At 42.3% G+C, this 17,191-nt stretch overlaps 4 protein-coding genes and 1 pseudogene across 4 annotated transcripts; 2 read left to right on the top strand and 3 right to left on the bottom strand.

Annotated features, from left to right (window-relative positions):
* Window positions 1-807: 807 nt before the first annotated feature.
* LOC143416797 (uncharacterized) lies at window positions 808-5,174 on the bottom strand. The gene is made up of 4 exons (XM_076882418.1): window positions 3,853-5,174; window positions 3,652-3,766; window positions 1,830-1,966; window positions 808-1,684 (listed from the first exon to the last, which is right to left on the bottom strand). The coding sequence occupies exons 1-4, from the start codon at window positions 3,952-3,954 to the stop codon at window positions 1,424-1,426; spliced, it is 615 nt and encodes a 204-aa protein (XP_076738533.1). The 5' UTR covers window positions 3,955-5,174; the 3' UTR covers window positions 808-1,423.
* Window positions 5,175-8,739: 3,565 nt separating this feature from the next.
* On the top strand, window positions 8,740-9,216 carry LOC106674721 (histone H4). The gene has a single exon (XM_014407773.3). The coding sequence runs from the start codon at window positions 8,860-8,862 to the stop codon at window positions 9,169-9,171; it is 312 nt and encodes a 103-aa protein (XP_014263259.1). The 5' UTR covers window positions 8,740-8,859; the 3' UTR covers window positions 9,172-9,216.
* Window positions 9,217-12,286: 3,070 nt separating this feature from the next.
* Window positions 12,287-12,756, bottom strand: LOC112433283 (histone H3). Its single transcript, XM_024801540.2, has one exon. It carries the CDS (start codon window positions 12,737-12,739, stop codon window positions 12,329-12,331), a length of 411 nt encoding a protein of 136 aa, XP_024657308.1. The 5' UTR covers window positions 12,740-12,756; the 3' UTR covers window positions 12,287-12,328.
* Window positions 12,757-13,039: 283 nt separating this feature from the next.
* LOC112433297 (histone H2A-like) lies at window positions 13,040-13,671 on the top strand. The gene has a single exon (XM_024801549.2). It carries the CDS (start codon window positions 13,065-13,067, stop codon window positions 13,449-13,451), a length of 387 nt encoding a protein of 128 aa, XP_024657317.1. The 5' UTR covers window positions 13,040-13,064; the 3' UTR covers window positions 13,452-13,671.
* Window positions 13,672-15,806: 2,135 nt separating this feature from the next.
* On the bottom strand, window positions 15,807-16,560 carry LOC112433258 (histone H1 pseudogene; annotated as a pseudogene).
* Between the last annotated feature and the right edge of the window lie 631 nt (window positions 16,561-17,191).

Here is a 17,191-nt window from a genome sequence, read left to right as displayed (position 1 = left end):
AGAGGGATAAACGCAGAGTTACAGCAACTTAGTATCTGACCGTTCAAGCATACTTTTTATTTTATTCCTGATATGCGAAGTTGCGTCTTTTATTGCACTGTCTATATTAGTTAGGTCTAATAGATGACGCTTTATGAAGCTGTGAAGCTTTTCACCCCAGCACAAAGCGTCTTGAAGCTTCATTTGCTCTAGCAGGACACCTACTGGACATAAAAATATTAGTTGGCATGAATTTGAAAAGTGTGGCCTTTTGCACACAGCCTGTAAATGTCAACAACAAAAGGAGTGTGTAAAACATGTATATTGTAGTGATGGCAGCATACTGTGTATATTTATACTGGCAGAATGGAAAATGATTATTTGGAAATGCTTAAAATGGAAATGATCATTTACTGTGAGGTGTGGTTAGGGTGTGGACAGTGGTTGTGCTTTTGTAGCGTTGAGGTGTGGACCGTGATTAGTGTTCAGGGAACACGTCATTGGTTTTTATTTAAAAACAGTTTCTCCACTGTGGCAGGTCGTAGGAGATTTTTTTTTTTTTTTGGACAATAATTCCCCTGCTTTTGAAAATAGTCGGCTCACAGGGCACAGATGAGGCAGGGGTACACAGGTATGTCAGTGTTACCTTATATAAGTGAGGAAAGACATATTTTTGTCTCCCCCAGTATTTAAGGGGGTCCTCCAGCCTTCCAATATTTGGCTCCATCATGTACCGTTGGACCTCAATATCTGTTTATTTTATTAATAAAATATTATTTATTTTTAATATTCAGTAATCATGTCTCACCTCTAGTCTTCTGTCTTAATTTCAGGTTTTCACCATGTGTTGTAGATAGTTCAGGAGGTTGACTCAACCAAGCAGTCTACTTTCGGGTACAGTTTAGAATGCCAGAATAGGGAGGATGGTGTAGGTTTAAGTTTATTAGATTGATACACATATACCAACAAGACAGTGTACATCACTTGTGACAACAGCATTTGTTTTCATTCAAAGGCTTTATGGTTTTTCCTATAATACCTGGTGGGCCAGTCTCTAGTCAAAATGCCCAGGCCGATTTTTTTTTTTTGTCCCAGTCCAGCCCATGGTCGTTCCTGTATCACTGAAAGCCTCTCCTTACAAAATACAATTTAAAAAAAGCATACATTAGATTGTCAAGGGAGCAGAACTATAATTAATAATTAATGTAATTAAGCCACTTAAGAAGTTAGTTTTGCAGGGGTACTGCTCCTGAAATATCCCGTGATCTTCCTGGACTTGGCTCGGATGTCAGAGAGCTCAGGATGTGAGAGCTCAGGGGTCTGGTCAAGGGCCTTCTTCACTAAGTTCAGGGTGTGAGCTATGCATATGGCATGTTTGAGTCGTAGTTCCCTTGCACAAGCCCTCATATTAGCAGCCCCATCTGTTACTAGGCATGTGACTTTGTCAGTAATTGCCCATTCTGTCATGAGTGAGCCTTTCACTTGTGTTTTCTTCAGTGTGTGCATTAGGAAAATACTGCACTCCTAAAACAACAGTATTTAATGTGCTGGACTCATCAACAAAATGGCAGGTGACTGAAAGATAGGCCTCTGTGTTGGAGGTCCATATATCTGATGTCAGACTCACAGCTGCTGCCTTCTCAATGCTGGCCTTAGCTTTCTCCTTCATCTTCTGGTACCTGGCCTCCACCATGACTTTCAGGGCCTAAAGGAAAGAAAAAAACATTTTGTTTAAAAGTACGACGTGGCTGTGAAGCAGTGTGTAGTGTATACACACTTAGGCTTTGAGGTTCAGTCCTGCCTGTTCACATTTTATTCTGTAAAAACTAAATTTTCACTGCTGTTATGACCTTTTTAGTGGGGAGAACATAGCTAGGATTTAATGATTCAACAAATCTTTTAAATCCTTTGTCCTCCACAATGCTAAATGGCTGGGAGTCCTCAATCACCATGCTAACCAGGTCTTCATCTATTTGAGATTGTTCTCCTGAGGAAAGACAATAAAAACAAAGCACAAATATAAATATCACACACGTAACTTATTGCACTTGTATAATATTGTTATATCATTTAGTAACATTACTGCATGCTAGTGATGGCCAAATGAAGCTTTCTGAAGCACTGACGCTTGTATTGAAAAACGGTTCATTACTCGAAGCTTTTTAACACAGTCCTCTCTGGTGACATTTGGTGGCCAAAAATATGAAGAGCAGCTTGAATCCACAAAATAAAACCAACTGCTTCATTATGATTGCACACTCTACAGAGTGGAATCCTGTCTGATATTGGGCCGCCATTGTGTTGCTTTGAACGTGTATTTTTTGGTGGTTAAAAAAATGTGTTTTATTTGTTTAATAAATAGTTTTGATCAGTAAACTCTCCTTGTTTAAATATGCATCATGGTGTGGTCTGTCTTTGCTTGTGACTTCTTGATGTTGGTAAAATACAATAATTGAAAAATACCACGTTACATATAATATATACATATAATAATGTACAACACATTATGGAGTATGCTTCTGCTCTGAGGTCCTGCCTCCATGCACGTATGCATTTAATCGCCGGAGGGGTATATTTATAAATAATATTATATTAGGGAAATTTTCCCAGACATATTTTTGACCTGGGGGTAGAATTGATTGTGAAATGGAAAAGGAAAATGCTTATGAACTTGCAAATTAAAAACATGATGCATTGACGGTAACCCTTTTCCATTTTTATTTAAAAAGAGAATTTGTTCTAGTGTGCGATGGCGGAAACTGTTCCTTTTCGTGGAGACAATTTCTCCTGCCTTAAGGAAAATCCCTTCACATGGCACAGAGGAGGCTGGAGTGCAGAGAAACTGGTAGAGATGCAGTTATACAGTCTACCTGGGCCCCACAAACTATCAGCTAAAGAGAATAAATACATTAAATTGCTGCACATTTGGCAGACTAACATTTTCAGATTAATTAAACAATAAAATATATATTTTTACAACATTACATGTAAAGAATCAAGTGGAAATTTTTCTAAAGTTATTTAATGATATTTATATTATGGAAGCAGATGTTTGACATTTTACCTTTTTCCCGTTTTCAGATATAATAAACACGCACAAAACAAAATTTAAATTCAATTCAATTCAATTTTATTTATATAGCGCCAAATCACAACAAAAGTCGCCTCAAGGCGCTTCATAGATACAGAGAAAAACCCAACAATCATATGACCCCCTATGAGCAAGCACTTTGGCGACAGTGGGAAGGAAAAACTCCCTTTTAACAGGAAGAAACCTCCGGCAAACAACAAGAACACAAAGCTGGAAAACCCACCCGATTGACAAAAATCTACTCAAAATTCTCCCGCACAACAGAACCTCCTCTATTCCTCACTGGCTCCAAATCTCTCAGTAGAATGATCAGTGGTTCGCTATCTGTCACCATCAAAACACTCCACAAATCCCGCGAATGATTCGCCTGCTTATAAACCATTGAATCAGACACCGAAGCAGTCACACTCTAAATGAAGCTTCGGACGTCACTGATCATGTGACTCTGGCCAAACGAATCAAGCTTCGACACAGTGCTTCTGAAGCAGTGTGTTGATTTTTTTGACACATGCACCGGAGCTTCAGCTTCAAGCGGGCCATCACTACTGCATGCTATATTATCATTGCATTTGATGGCTCACCTGGTCTTGCTCCACAATTGGTGTTCCTATTCTCATGCAAAGCTCTGTAGTGCCTAAGCATGGATGATGTGTTGTTGTTATATCCCAGCTCCCTGGCACAGAGCAAACACTTCACCTTGTACAAAAGTAAAGACAGCTTAACATAAATTGTATTGCACCATCAGTATTATAAAAATACATCTTCTGTAGAAATTTACATACCTTGTTGGGAGGAATAGGATCAAAATGTTCCCACACAGGGGAGGACATCCTCCTCTTCTTAGCTGGCTCCATTCTCTCCTGACTTTCTCTCCTCACTCTCATAAACCTCCAAACTGTCTCCAAACTCTCACTAACCGCAACTCTCCATCAAACATCCACATTTTGAATGAAGTCTGAGGGGTTTATATCTCAGTCATAGCTCACGGCAAAGTTCGAACCACTTCCTGAAACAGTCACGTGGTACAGCCGGGCAGCGAGGCTTCAGACGTCATCATTTTCAGCTCCTCCCATGAATGAAGCAAGCCTTGTTATGCGCATCGCGGAAACGCCCCCTCCATTACTCGACAGAAGCTTCGAAGCCTCGATACAGAACGTCACATCACTACGTATATCTATTCGTTTTGTTGTAGTTTCTCCATATATGCAATTTTTGTGATCCTGTGTCTGTTATATGCAGCACTATGGTCTTACTTCACTGTGTACTGTACTGCACATGGTGGAAATGACAAACCCACCTGACTTGATGATGTGCACTTTAACTTTATAAACACACAACTAGACTAACTATAATACAAAAGGCTCATTTGTTGAACTATTATAGGGCAGAAAGTTGGCGACTAGATGCCAAAATTACGGTGGCCCCTAGAGACAAAGCACATACAAACTCCAAAACACTTGCAAACCCCAAAACACATGCAAATTCCAAAACACAACGGAAGTGCTCCAGGACGCTAGGGGCAGTGTTGGGCTTTTGTTACCTAGTAACTACACAAGCCAGGAAGTACCAATGACCAGATTTGGGGTCTGCAGCCTTACCTGCAGCATCACCTCATCCCCCATCACACTGAACACTGGTGCTCCACAGGGGTGTGTACTGAGCCCTCTCCTGTACTCACTCTACACCTACGACTGCACAGCCGCTAACAATTCCAACATCAAAGTCAAAAAGTCAAAGTCAAAGTCAACTTTATTTGTCAATTCTGCCTTGTGAAGTTTGCGGACGACACTACAGTGGTGGGTCTTATCACCAACGGCGATGAGACGGCCTACAGGGAGGAGGTCAGCGCCCTGACCCACTGGTGTCAAGACAACCATCTCACCCTCAACGTCGCAAAGACAAAGGAGTTGATAGTGGACTTCCGGAGGTGCAGAGAAGTACACACCCCCATCACCATCAACGGCGCTGCTGTGGAGAGAGTGAGCAGCTTCCAGTTCCTTGGAGTACATCTGGCTGAGGATCTTACGTGGTCAGTACACACAAACAAAACAGTGAAGAAGGCGCAGCAGCGCCTCTTCTTTCTCAGGAGACTGAAAAGATTCGGCATGAGCCCCCGCATCCTCAGGACCTTCTATCACTGTGCCATTGAGAGCATCCTCACTGGATGCATCACCACCTGGTATGGCAACAGCACCGCCTACAACTGCAAAGCTCTCCAGCGAGTAGTGCGGTGCTCTGAACGGATAATTGGAGGTGAGCTTCCCTCCCTCCAAGACATCTACAGGAAGCGGTGCCTGAGGAAAGCGGGGAGGATCATCAAGGACTCCAGTCACCCCAGCCATAAACTGTTCAGACTGCTTCCATCAGGAAGGAGGTTCTGCAGCATCCGGTCCCGTACCAGCAGACTGAGAGACAGCTTCTTCCATCAGGCCATCAGACTGCTGAACACGTCATAGACACCTCACCTTCACTACTGGAACTTCAACATTATGCACTACACACTGTACAGTAATGCCACTGTTCTGCACATGTCTCAACTCTGTATATTTTTATATATTTTATTTTATTGTTTACTCTATTTAATTTGTAAAAATGTGTATACACACACGTAGAAAAACATTTAGTATACACATCCAGAAATGCATATACTATTATATATTGTACATATATTTATTAGTTTCAGATGTAGCCATTCTTGTATTTTGCTTGTTTACATTATTGTATTTTGCACAACTCTGTTGCTTGTGAAGCTCGCACACAAGAATTTCACTCACATGTGCTGTACCAGTGTACCTGCACATGTGATGTGACAATAAAAGTGATTTGATTTGATTTGATTAAAGGCCGCATTTTAAGGCCGATTACGTCACAGCGACACGACGAAGGCTGTCCCAATTCAAAGGCTGCTCGAAATGCGGCCCTCAAATGCGTCCTTAATTTCCCTGAATTTTAAGGATGGGTTGGTGTAGCCTTCATAAGTACTGAATATTATGTCACTTATTTATGCGCAAATGTTTTTATAATGAAGAACATTAAAACATTACTGTTGGCCACATGTCGGGTAAGTTATGTGACATTAGCGATGTTTGTACTAACTTGGTTTAAAAGCCTTTACTTCAAAATATACGCCGTTCAATAGTTGACTTTAATCTTACAGAGATTGTGATGATTTTATGGATAATTAAAGTCAGTCATATATCCACAAACACAACAAGCTGAAAGTCAGTGATGCTGCTCGGTTTAAATATCACGGCACAAGCCGATGTTTTACCTGATGGGTAAAATGTTGCTGTTGAGGGGTTCCTGCTGCTCCTGCTGCTGATAGTACTGGAGGGCAGGGCTGTGTTGATCTGAGACTGTAGACATTAAAAAGTCCATAGAGATGGTAGCTGATTAAACAAGTATCATGAGATAGTAACAAAATGCAAAGATTGGTGACAGCGCTTGGAACCATAAGGCAACAAAAACTGTGAGAAATAAATTAGGCTCTGCCTGTGAATCACTCTTTGCTTCTCTTCTTAATATAAATATAAATATGAAATAATGTCATTATGATGATTCCATTTGTTTCACTATCCACTCTGTGCAGGGGCAAAGCTTATTACATGTTTAAACTGTAGAGATACAATAATTTTACTGCTGTAAAATGCAAATTTTGTCTTATTTAAAATATAAATCTAATATAATCTGCTTCTTAATGTATGTTCTTTAAAATACAGCGTGTGTTTTTTTTTTTAAAAATATTATAATAATGCATAATTATGTGGACATGCATATTAGATCGTTTTTTAGTGAAATATAATCCCTCCAGAAAGGCAGGAAAAGCCCGGAAACTTGCTTTAAAACTAAATATGTTCTAAATACTTTAAAACTAAATATGTTCCCTAAAACGGTGACAGAGCTACAGACCCATGACAGCCTTACACAGGTAGCCAGCAGCTATGACCAGCACTACCTGTGCAGTTAATAAAAGGACAGGTAATGTTTGTCGCGCTGTTGCACACACAGCACGCTCGTTTGTTTCAGTTCGTCAGTTGCAACAAGACATCTTACCAACGTGTACGTAATAAGCTAATACTCCTGTGTGCTACACACTACAGTGTACGCTGTACACCTACTTACTGGTTTTGTCGCATCAGTCTGTGTCTCTGAGTTAACTTGTGTTTCTCTATGGAAGAAATATAGTATCATCAGAATTCAGGTATTTTTAGACATTGAATTTATGACACTGAATTTTTATCCTCCAAATTTTCCTGCAAAAATATTCACCTGCAAAAATTCATCTGCAAAAATTCACCTGAAAAAAATTCACCTGCAAAATTTGCAAGCCAGAGCCTTTTATTTAGCAAAACTGTGATTAATAGTTAAATATTATTGTTGAGGGGCACAGACAGGACTCTGCACACACACATAAAAAATAAATAAATAAATAATTCTTTTTTTAAAAGTTGCCTCAACAAAAGGGCACTTTGGGCACCCATCAGGAAAGGTGCTCAAGCCCCTGCCCCTTTGATACCTGATTTATATGGAATATGGCTGAAGTAAACTAAAGTCTAAATTTCTTAGTCAGTCATTTGTTTAATGGTAATTTGACATTATATAATTTACATATAAAACTATGGATTGTAATTTTGAATGTGGTGTGCTGCCCAACATCCAGGCCAAGAAGCATGAGAAAGCTAAATAAAATCCTGCGACTGTCTTAGAGCAACTAACGGCTCTTGTAAGAGCCACTCACCTCTGAGAGTACACTTGGTTAAAGTAATGAAACTAAATCTTTAATCCATAGGTGTCAAACTCATGTTCACACTAGAACTGAAGTGGGACAGCCCTGTTAGTCTATCAGTATGTGCAACACATTTAGTTGTTTTAGTACATGAATAAAAATCTGACTGACTTGAATTGTAAAGTTATTACCCAGACTTTTCTTTTTTATAAACTTAATGTAAAAACAGAAATCTGTGTAGTATGAACATAAACATTGTCTCATTGTTTGTTCCTTAAAGTACTTGCACTAAAACTTAAAAAAAGACAGCTGAGTAGATTAAAGAGGTTCAGACTTATAATTGTAAATCACTACAAACTCTCATTTAGGTCTAAGATTCATTTAGACCGACAGCGAACCACAGCTGTGAGCTACATGCAAACACTAGTGGTGTGGTGTATTTTCTGTAATTCTGATCCACTCCTTCAAAGGAGCTTTTTTTTTTTTTTTTTTTACCTGGAAGCACGTCAATGTAGACAATCTGGCAAAACTTCTTGTTTGCGATGTGGGTCGTTTCATCACAGAGCATTTACAGTTGCCTTTGATACTTATGTTTTAGTAGCCAGATTTTATGCACTTGAAATGCAACATGTCTGTTTAAACTGCAAACAATCTTGCTTGTATGAAGGTTATGTCAGGATTTTGAGAGTTGAAGAAGATATTTCAGGCACACATCAGGAAGAGGTTTAAGAGGCTTCATTGGGGGTGGAGTGGCACTGGTTGTCTCCATCGCAGTTTACTGTACACAAGTAAATACACTTGTAGATTTCGAAAAACATTGACATGACATTGTGGGTGCGATTTGTTGTGAGCCTCCATTCGGTTAGATTTGATTTGTCATTAACAAAAGACAACATTTCCACATTTAGAGAAGAGAGGAGTGGGCGGAGCCACTGAGCTTCGAGTCGTCCAGCGAGCCTCGCACCGTCTGTTTCCTTTTACGTCCGCTGAGCACACATAATAAGACGGCTCCGTGGGATTGAACTTCATTCGACTTTGTTTGTTCAAAGAAGAAACTGTAACCATGAGTGGACGGGGCAAGGGTGGCAAAGGACTCGGCAAGGGAGGCGCCAAGCGTCACCGTAAAGTTCTCCGTGATAACATCCAGGGTATCACCAAACCCGCTATCCGTCGTCTGGCTCGCCGTGGCGGAGTGAAGCGTATCTCCGGCCTGATCTACGAGGAGACTCGTGGTGTGCTCAAGGTCTTCCTGGAGAACGTCATCCGTGATGCCGTCACCTACACTGAGCACGCCAAGAGGAAGACTGTGACCGCCATGGATGTGGTGTACGCTCTGAAGAGGCAGGGCCGCACTCTGTACGGCTTTGGCGGTTAAACTCATTCTCTCCTAATCCATCAAACGGCTCTTTTAAGAGCCACACACTTTCACTTTGAGAGTTTTGTTCCCTTATGACCGACTGACATTGCCTACATATTGTAACGGACTGGGTTACAAGTCAGTTGACTGTTGTGTTATCAGTGTATTGTGTTCAGAATTGCCAATTACTTACGGCATAGTTAGACCACATCCGCAGCATGGTGATTTACCGAGTGTCCTTGAATGTGCAGTAGTCGAGAGGCCGGTTAGTCTGTCAATCACATCAGCTACCAATGACAGTCTGGAGGAGAGCAGGTGTGTGGTTGGCTGACAGTGTTCGGGGGCGGGGATTAGAGTAGTTTGTGTGTGGCGGAAGACAGAAGAGTGTCGGGGGTTGTGCTGTTGCTGTAGAGGGCACTTTCCCCCCGTTGTTTTGGCGTTGGCTACGGCCCACAGTAGCCCGTGTTACTATTCTGAATAAACACCGGTAACCGGAACGCTGGTCGTCTGTCGAGGGACGCTACAAGATTATATTGACTCTCCGTTTTGCTATAAGATTCAGCTGTAATGCGTGCTTTTCTCCACAACGTTACAATAACTGTCATGACCACAAACTGAACTTCACAGGTTACAGGCCTATTCAATACCACTGTTTATTAATACTCACTGAACAGTCATAGACCAAACAAAAGAAAAATAATAAATTTCACTTATTCATCAGTTTATTTGTAAATGTCTTCCTGCCATAAATCTGCTTGATGCAGAAGTGCTTGCTTAGTAGATTCTTTTTTTTTTTTTTAATTTATTTTTTTTTTTTAGGTAACTAACCCACCTTTGATCTAGTAAAAGGTGGACATGAGTGGCTGAAACCCAATGAAGCTTCTTAAACCTCTTCCTGATGTGTGCCTGAAATATCATCTTCACCAATCATATCAATATAACAGTTTTGATGTGATCTTCCTTTCTGAAAGGCTTACTCACTCTCACAATCCTGACATAACCTTCATACAAGCAACATTGTCTAACATATGTTTTAGTACGCAGATTTTATGCACTTGAAATGCAACGTCTGTTTAAACTGCAAACAAAGTATCAAAGGCAACTGTAAATGATCTGTGATGAAACGACCCACATCGCAAACAAGAAGTTTTGCCAGGTTGTCTACATTTAGTTGACGTGCGTCCAGGTATAAATAATAATAATAATTTAAAAAAAGCTCCTTTGAAGGAGTGGATCAGAATGACAGAAAATACACCACACCACTAGTGTTTGCATGTAGCTCACAGCTGTGGTTCGCTTTCGGTCTAAATGAATCTTAGACCTAAATGAGAGTTTGTAGTGATTTACAATTATAAGTCTGAACCTCTTTAATCTGTTCAGCTGTCTTGTTTTTAAGTTTTAATGCAAGTACTTTACGGAACAAACAATGAGACAATGTTTATGCTTCTGACAGCATAAACTCTGACAGCACTGAGCAGCTCCTTTAGTGGCAGGCTGCAGCACCCACGATGTGGGACAGAGAGATTACTCAGGTCTTTCCTCCCCACTGCTGTCAGACTCTACAACAAAGACTTGCAGCTGATCAAACACACACATCCACACAAGTGCAATAAGACTGCTATATGTGCAATTCTTTTTTCTGACAAAGTTGTACTTTTCTATTTTCTTACTCAGTTGTATATAGCATTTGTATTCTATTGCATACCAGTGTTTTCTAATTTCTGCTACATAACTTTGCACTTTTGCTGTAACGAAACAAATTTCCCACCTGTGGGACTAATCAAGGTCATCTTATCTTATGCACTTACGACACAGATCTCTGGTTTCAAAGCAAGTTTTTAAAAAGAAAAGTCTGGGTAATAACTTCACAGATTTCAGATTTTTATTCATGTACTAAAACAACTAAATGTGTTGCACATACTGATAGACTAACAGGGCTGTCCCACTTCAGTTCTAGTGTGAACATGAGTTTGACACCTATGGATTAAAGATTTAGTGTCATTACTTTAACCAAGTGTACTCTCAGAGGTGAGTGGCTCTTACAAGAGCTGTTAGTTGGTTGAGGAAAGTGGCTGGATTTTATTCAGCTTTCTCATTCTTCTTGGCCTGGATGTTGTCGGCCCAGCAGCTTGTTCAGCTCTTCGTCGTTGTGGACGGCCAGCTGCAGGTGGTGGGGGATGATCCTGACAAGGGCGTAGATTTGGTTTTGGCATTGGTGGGGATGGATGATTCAACCTCCAAACCCTGCCCTGCTTTTGTCTTTGTTTCTTGATTATTATTATTTATTTTATTTTTTTTAAAGAGGAGAAATATACTTGCCTACATATGCTATTCTTCATGCTTTTAAACCATTTAAAATTACAATTCATAGTTTTATATGTGAATTATATAATGTTAAATTACTATTAAACAAATGACTGAGTAAGTATTTTAGACTTTTGTTTACTTCAGCCATATTCCATATCAATCAGGTATCATACCAAAAAAAAGGAAGCTTGAAATACAGTCATGATAATAAAAGAATATGACTTTAAGGACTTAACATTACTTCAGTTATAGTACACCAACATCTCTTATATGCATTAGCACTAAGGGAACACTGAATGACCTGGTGGTTTTTGTCCATCTAAGATGACCACAAAGTAAAAGATCTCTCGGCAAAATGATGCAAGATTTTAGGCACTATTGCCCCGATCAAGTTAGTGAGCTGGGATGTTTTATTCTCAACATGAACTACTGTTACAGCAAAAGACATGGACTACATGCCCCACACAACAACTCAATGTCCACTATGTGAAGGGGCCACACACACATGCCTGCTCCTCTCGTTAAGTGAGATAAACTGCTGGCATATTTGTTTTACATCTATGAACAGAATCAACTTTTTGGAGATTTACTTTCCTGGATGACTGAGAATGCATGAAGACGTAAACAGGTCCGTGAAAGGCCCAGCCAATGACATTGGCCATAGTGAGGCAATTGTGAAAATAAAGTCAGTGAATTCCACGTTGATGCAAACTGTAATTTCTGGTATAGAAACAGCATTAAGATTGAAGTGAGCATAAAACTTGTGTTATAAAAAGAATACTAATAAAAAGAATAAAGGAGCGAGCTCTTGGTGTGAGTGAGTGAGGTGGCTCTGAAAAGAGCCGTTGTTGGTAGGAGAGCGTGCAGCTTAAGCTCTCTCTCCGCGGATGCGGCGAGCCAGCTGGATGTCTTTGGGCATGATGGTGACCCTTTTGGCGTGGATGGCGCACAGGTTGGTGTCCTCGAAGAGTCCGACCAGATAAGCCTCGCTGGCCTCCTGCAGAGCCATGACAGCAGAGCTCTGGAAGCGCAGGTCGGTCTTGAAGTCCTGAGCGATCTCGCGGACCAGACGCTGGAAGGGCAACTTGCGGATCAGCAACTCGGTGGATTTCTGGTAACGGCGGATCTCGCGCAGAGCTACGGTACCAGGCCTATAACGGTGAGGCTTCTTGACGCCTCCGGTGGCCGGGGCGCTCTTACGAGCGGCCTTGGTGGCCAGCTGCTTCCTGGGGGCTTTGCCGCCAGTAGACTTGCGAGCGGTCTGCTTGGTTCTTGCCATTCTTCCTCACTTTTCTTTTCTTGTGATACGAGCAGAAAATGTAGCGAACGGAGGAGACTCGCTGCTCTTAAAGTGTGTGACTGGCTGTGACGCGGTGCCGCTCCGGCTCGTGATTGGTGACGGGCTCCACGTGTAGCATCGCCCCGCCTCGGTGTGTGCTGCTCATTGGAGAAAAGTGCATTGATGTTGCGCGCTGCCGCAAGCCTCTCTGCGATTGGTGCGTGACGAAGCTGCGCGCGCTCTGCGGAAATATAAGCGAGGCTTTGAGCTGATCGGGTCACATTTTCTCTCAGTCTCGATACTACGAAGAAAAGAACCTGTCAAAATGAGTGGGCGCGGCAAGACCGGAGGCAAAGCCAGAGCTAAGGCCAAGACCCGCTCATCCCGTGCCGGGCTTCAGTTCCCCGTGGGTCGTGTCCACAGACTGCTGCGCAAAGGCAACTATGCCGAGCGTGTAGGAGCCGGCGCCCCCGTTTACCTGGCAGCTGTGCTCGAGTACCTGACCGCTGAGATCCTGGAGCTGGCTGGCAACGCAGCCCGCGACAACAAGAAGACTCGTATCATCCCACGTCACCTGCAGCTGGCTGTGCGCAACGACGAGGAGCTCAACAAGCTCCTGGGGGGAGTCACCATCGCTCAGGGTGGTGTGCTGCCCAACATCCAGGCTGTGCTGCTGCCCAAGAAGACCGAGAAGCCCGCCAAGGCCAAGTAAACGCAAAGCGCTCGGCTTCACCAACAACAAAGGCTCTTTTAAGAGCCACACACTTCTCTCTGAGCAAACATCCTTCTTGCTGTTATGGTGTTTGTAACAAGCTGTGTACTGGGAAATGTAGATTATGCATCTTGATTTACTTTGAAATGTACATTTATTCATGTCATCTTACAGAATCGGGGACTGAAATCCACCTTCAAATAAAAACTACTTTCATTAACTCCAAAGCTCTGTGTGTTTTTGTCAATGAAACTTACTTTAGGTCTTGATATAAAGCTAAAGCAAAAAGCTGTCTCCTGCGTTGTGGTGTGGGGTCATATTCACCTCATTGCTCATCTTACTAATTAAGAGTGTAAATGCTGTTAAAATGTTCTGTGTGGATTTCATGATGTAGATGACTGATTTATAATAAGTTACATAATTTCATGTATATATAGTTTGCGTTGAAATGTCTTTATTTGAAATGTACATGTGTAAGGTGAGAGCTAGTGTCTCGTGAGAATACCCTTAACGAGAGCACACGAGACCTTTCATGGACTGCGAGGGAGCAGATGTCTCTCATGAAGCGATTTAAGCTAAAGGTTTACTAAAAGAAAGGGCAATACAAGGACTTAAGGACCTCTTTTCTGGACAAGCAGCCAACGAGGTATTTGTCATTTGAGAAATGTTTTTTTTTATTTGTGTTTGGACTTAATATGTGTACTGTAAAGTTGCTAATTGGTTTGTACTGTTCGCTCGTGACCAGTTCTCACGGCGTATCGGCGTACTGGTGATGGTGAAGCTGAGGAGAGAAGGCCCAAGTAATAAACGCCCGTTTCAAAGAACCAATCTGTGTCTGTGTTGTCGTGAAGAGAGCTACAAAGAGTAAATTGGATGTCACTAATTATTAGCTTCATAACTGACTGTGGACACTCATCATGGTTCGCTTTATAATTAAAACAGTTTCTAAGCTCATGGAAACAGACAACACGCAGTTCAAACCTTGTTAAACACAATAGGAAAATATAACAACGTGAGGTGGAGAGGGACAGGTGGACTTCTTTGCTACAGAGGGAGGAAAATGTGCAGCTGTTTGCGACGTGTTCAGCACTGCTGCTGAATTTGGGACATTTTGTCAAGTCACTTACATCTACGCTTAGGTTTTTGTGTCTATTGTGAGTAGAATAAAACTATTACAATAGAGTTTGCTTGGATAATAGGGGGCAGCTGGTGATCAGAAGAACAGGAAATGATTCCTAAGTGTGGCTTTTGTTAGAATGTCTTTGTCAACCCCTGTTTTAAGGACAATAGTGGATTTGTGTTCTCAAAGCATTTCATGCGACCTTAAAGCTCCCAAGAATGACATTAAGTTGCTGACCTCTGACGTGCCAAATCAGTTGGTTCAGCGATAAACTTTGGTGTGTAACTGTATAGTGTGAAAAATGCATTGACAGTGGGGGTCTGCCTGTTATAAAGTGAGTGAAAGCTGCCTCAGCCAAGAACAAGAAGCCACAGTTACTAGTCTGGTTAGAGGACAGCCCCCCCAGACTGAACAATAGAATTAGTGGAAAACTGCTGTGGAGGGGGACACAGGGCAGCCCCGGACTCTTCTTCAGCTGGGATATCCAAAGAATGGGTGAGGTAAAGAAGTAAACCTCAAGGCTATATTTTAAAATAACGGATTTTCCTGCACCCTTAATGCTACAGAATTCCATTAGTTCAAATGTACATGAATCAAAATGGTTATAAAATGAGTAATGAAATTAATACATGGTAAAATAAATAGCTGTATGAGTTCAGCTTGGAATTATGTGTCCTTGAAATGACCGAATGTCAGTTCAACTGGCCTAGATTTAGCGAGGTAAGGTTGTAGATTAGAGCATTTTGCCTGGATAATATTATATTATTAGTTATCATTAAAATATACAGTACAACAGCCAGTGTAGGCTTTCAAAAAACAAAAGTAGAAGTGACACATATCTCATATATATATATATATATATATATATATATATATATATATATATATATATATATAGATAGATAGATAGATCTATATATATAATAACATGCATCTATAAATGTAATATTTTCAGTCACAATTGATGTTTTTTTAATAAAATACTCTAAAAATGTAGGTGAAACTTTTAAAGGTGTATTTCTTGCATGATAGTGTCTCATAGAAAAATGGCAAGTGTCTGTACTATGAAGGTGTGATTGTAAATGTTGAGTTGTTAATATTTGTATTCTTGTAGTTGTAGACTTGCTTAGACAGCACTAATGTGCACCATGATGGTAATCCAAGTTGTAATTGTAATGAGGACAAATGAGGGGGAAAAAAGTGTTTTAATAACATGGACGTTATTGTGAATGACAGAGTGGTGAGTGAGTGAGAGGAAGGAGCTCTTGTGTGTTGCTGTGGTGGCTCTGAGAAGAGCCGTTGTTGAGTGTGAGAGCGGTGTCAGCTCACTTCTTCTTGGCTGCTGTGGCCGCCTTCTTGACTTTGGGCTTGGCGGCCTTCTTGGCGGGGGATTTCTTTGGTGCAGGAGCCTTCTTGAGCACCTTCTTGGGGCTCTTTGCCACCTTCTTGGGGCTTTTGGGCGCTTTCTTGGCCGCCGCTGCGGGCTTCTTGGCCTTCTTGGGCGACTTCTTAGCGGCTGCGGGCTTCTTAGCTGCTGCCTTCTTGGGCGACTTCTTGGCAGCTGCTGCTGCCGGTTTCTTGGCTTTGGCTGCGGCGGGCTTCTTGGCTTTAGGAGCGGCTTTCTTCGCGGGCTTCTTAGCTTTGCTCTCAGTAACCTTCTTGTTCATCTTGAAGGATCCGGAGGCCCCGGTGCCCTTGGTCTGCACCAGAGTGCCCTTCGCTACCAGGCTCTTGATGGCGGTCTTGACGCGGGCCTTGTTCTTGTCCACATCGTAGCCTCCGGCAGCCAGAGCCTTCTTGAGCGCGGCTGCGGACACGCCGCTGCGCTCCTTGGAAGCGGCCACGGCTTTCACAATCAGCTCGCCCACGCTGGGGCCGACCTTCTTGGGCTTAGAAGCCGTCGTCTTCTTCTTCTTGGCCGCCTTGGCCGGGACGACAGCAGGTGCGGGAGCTTCCTCGGACATTTTCCTCTTTCGCGTCTGATCGAGATTCACGGTACAGTGATGGCAAGTCGGAAGCGCCACGCTGCACTTAAACGCATCATGAGAACCGTTGAGAGTGAAGGCAGCGCGCGCAGCTCTCGCGCGTGCCTCGCAATGCTTCATTTTGTGTTTCGTGTCTCGGGATCAAAGAGCTTAAAGTGAGTGTGTGAGCAGCACTGCAGGTCGACAGTGGAGCCGTCCACAGCGGGCTTGTGTCTCCTCGTACAGGCCTCGTGTCGGACTCTCGTGCTCTCTGCTCTCGGTTCGTGGAGCTCCCAAAGCTCAGTGACTCGGTGCGGAGCTCAGCGCTGCTCGGCGGCTTCTTGGGACTCTTCTCTCTGCTAAAACCGGTGGAGCCGCAGCAGAGCTCCGTAAAAAGCCTTTTCCAGCTGATACACATGTTTGTTCACGCACTCAGAGTTAAAAGCAGCATCTGGTGAGCGCAGCTTTGGGACAAAGTGACGCTGCGAGCTCCCAGCAAACACACCGATGCTGCTGGAGGCCCACGGAACAACGAGACTTGTGTGACAGCTGCTCGCTTCTAACCAAAGCACAGTTTCACTCACATTGTTGTACATCAGAAGCTTCATTAGTGACCTTACAGCAGCTCGCTTCCACACTTTGGCTCTGATCTCTTA

This window comes from Maylandia zebra, linkage group LG3 (genome assembly GCF_041146795.1).
Source record: "Maylandia zebra isolate NMK-2024a linkage group LG3, Mzebra_GT3a, whole genome shotgun sequence".
Classification (NCBI taxonomy): domain Eukaryota; kingdom Metazoa; phylum Chordata; class Actinopteri; order Cichliformes; family Cichlidae; genus Maylandia; species Maylandia zebra.
This window is presented reverse-complemented; position numbering and strand designations above follow the sequence as displayed.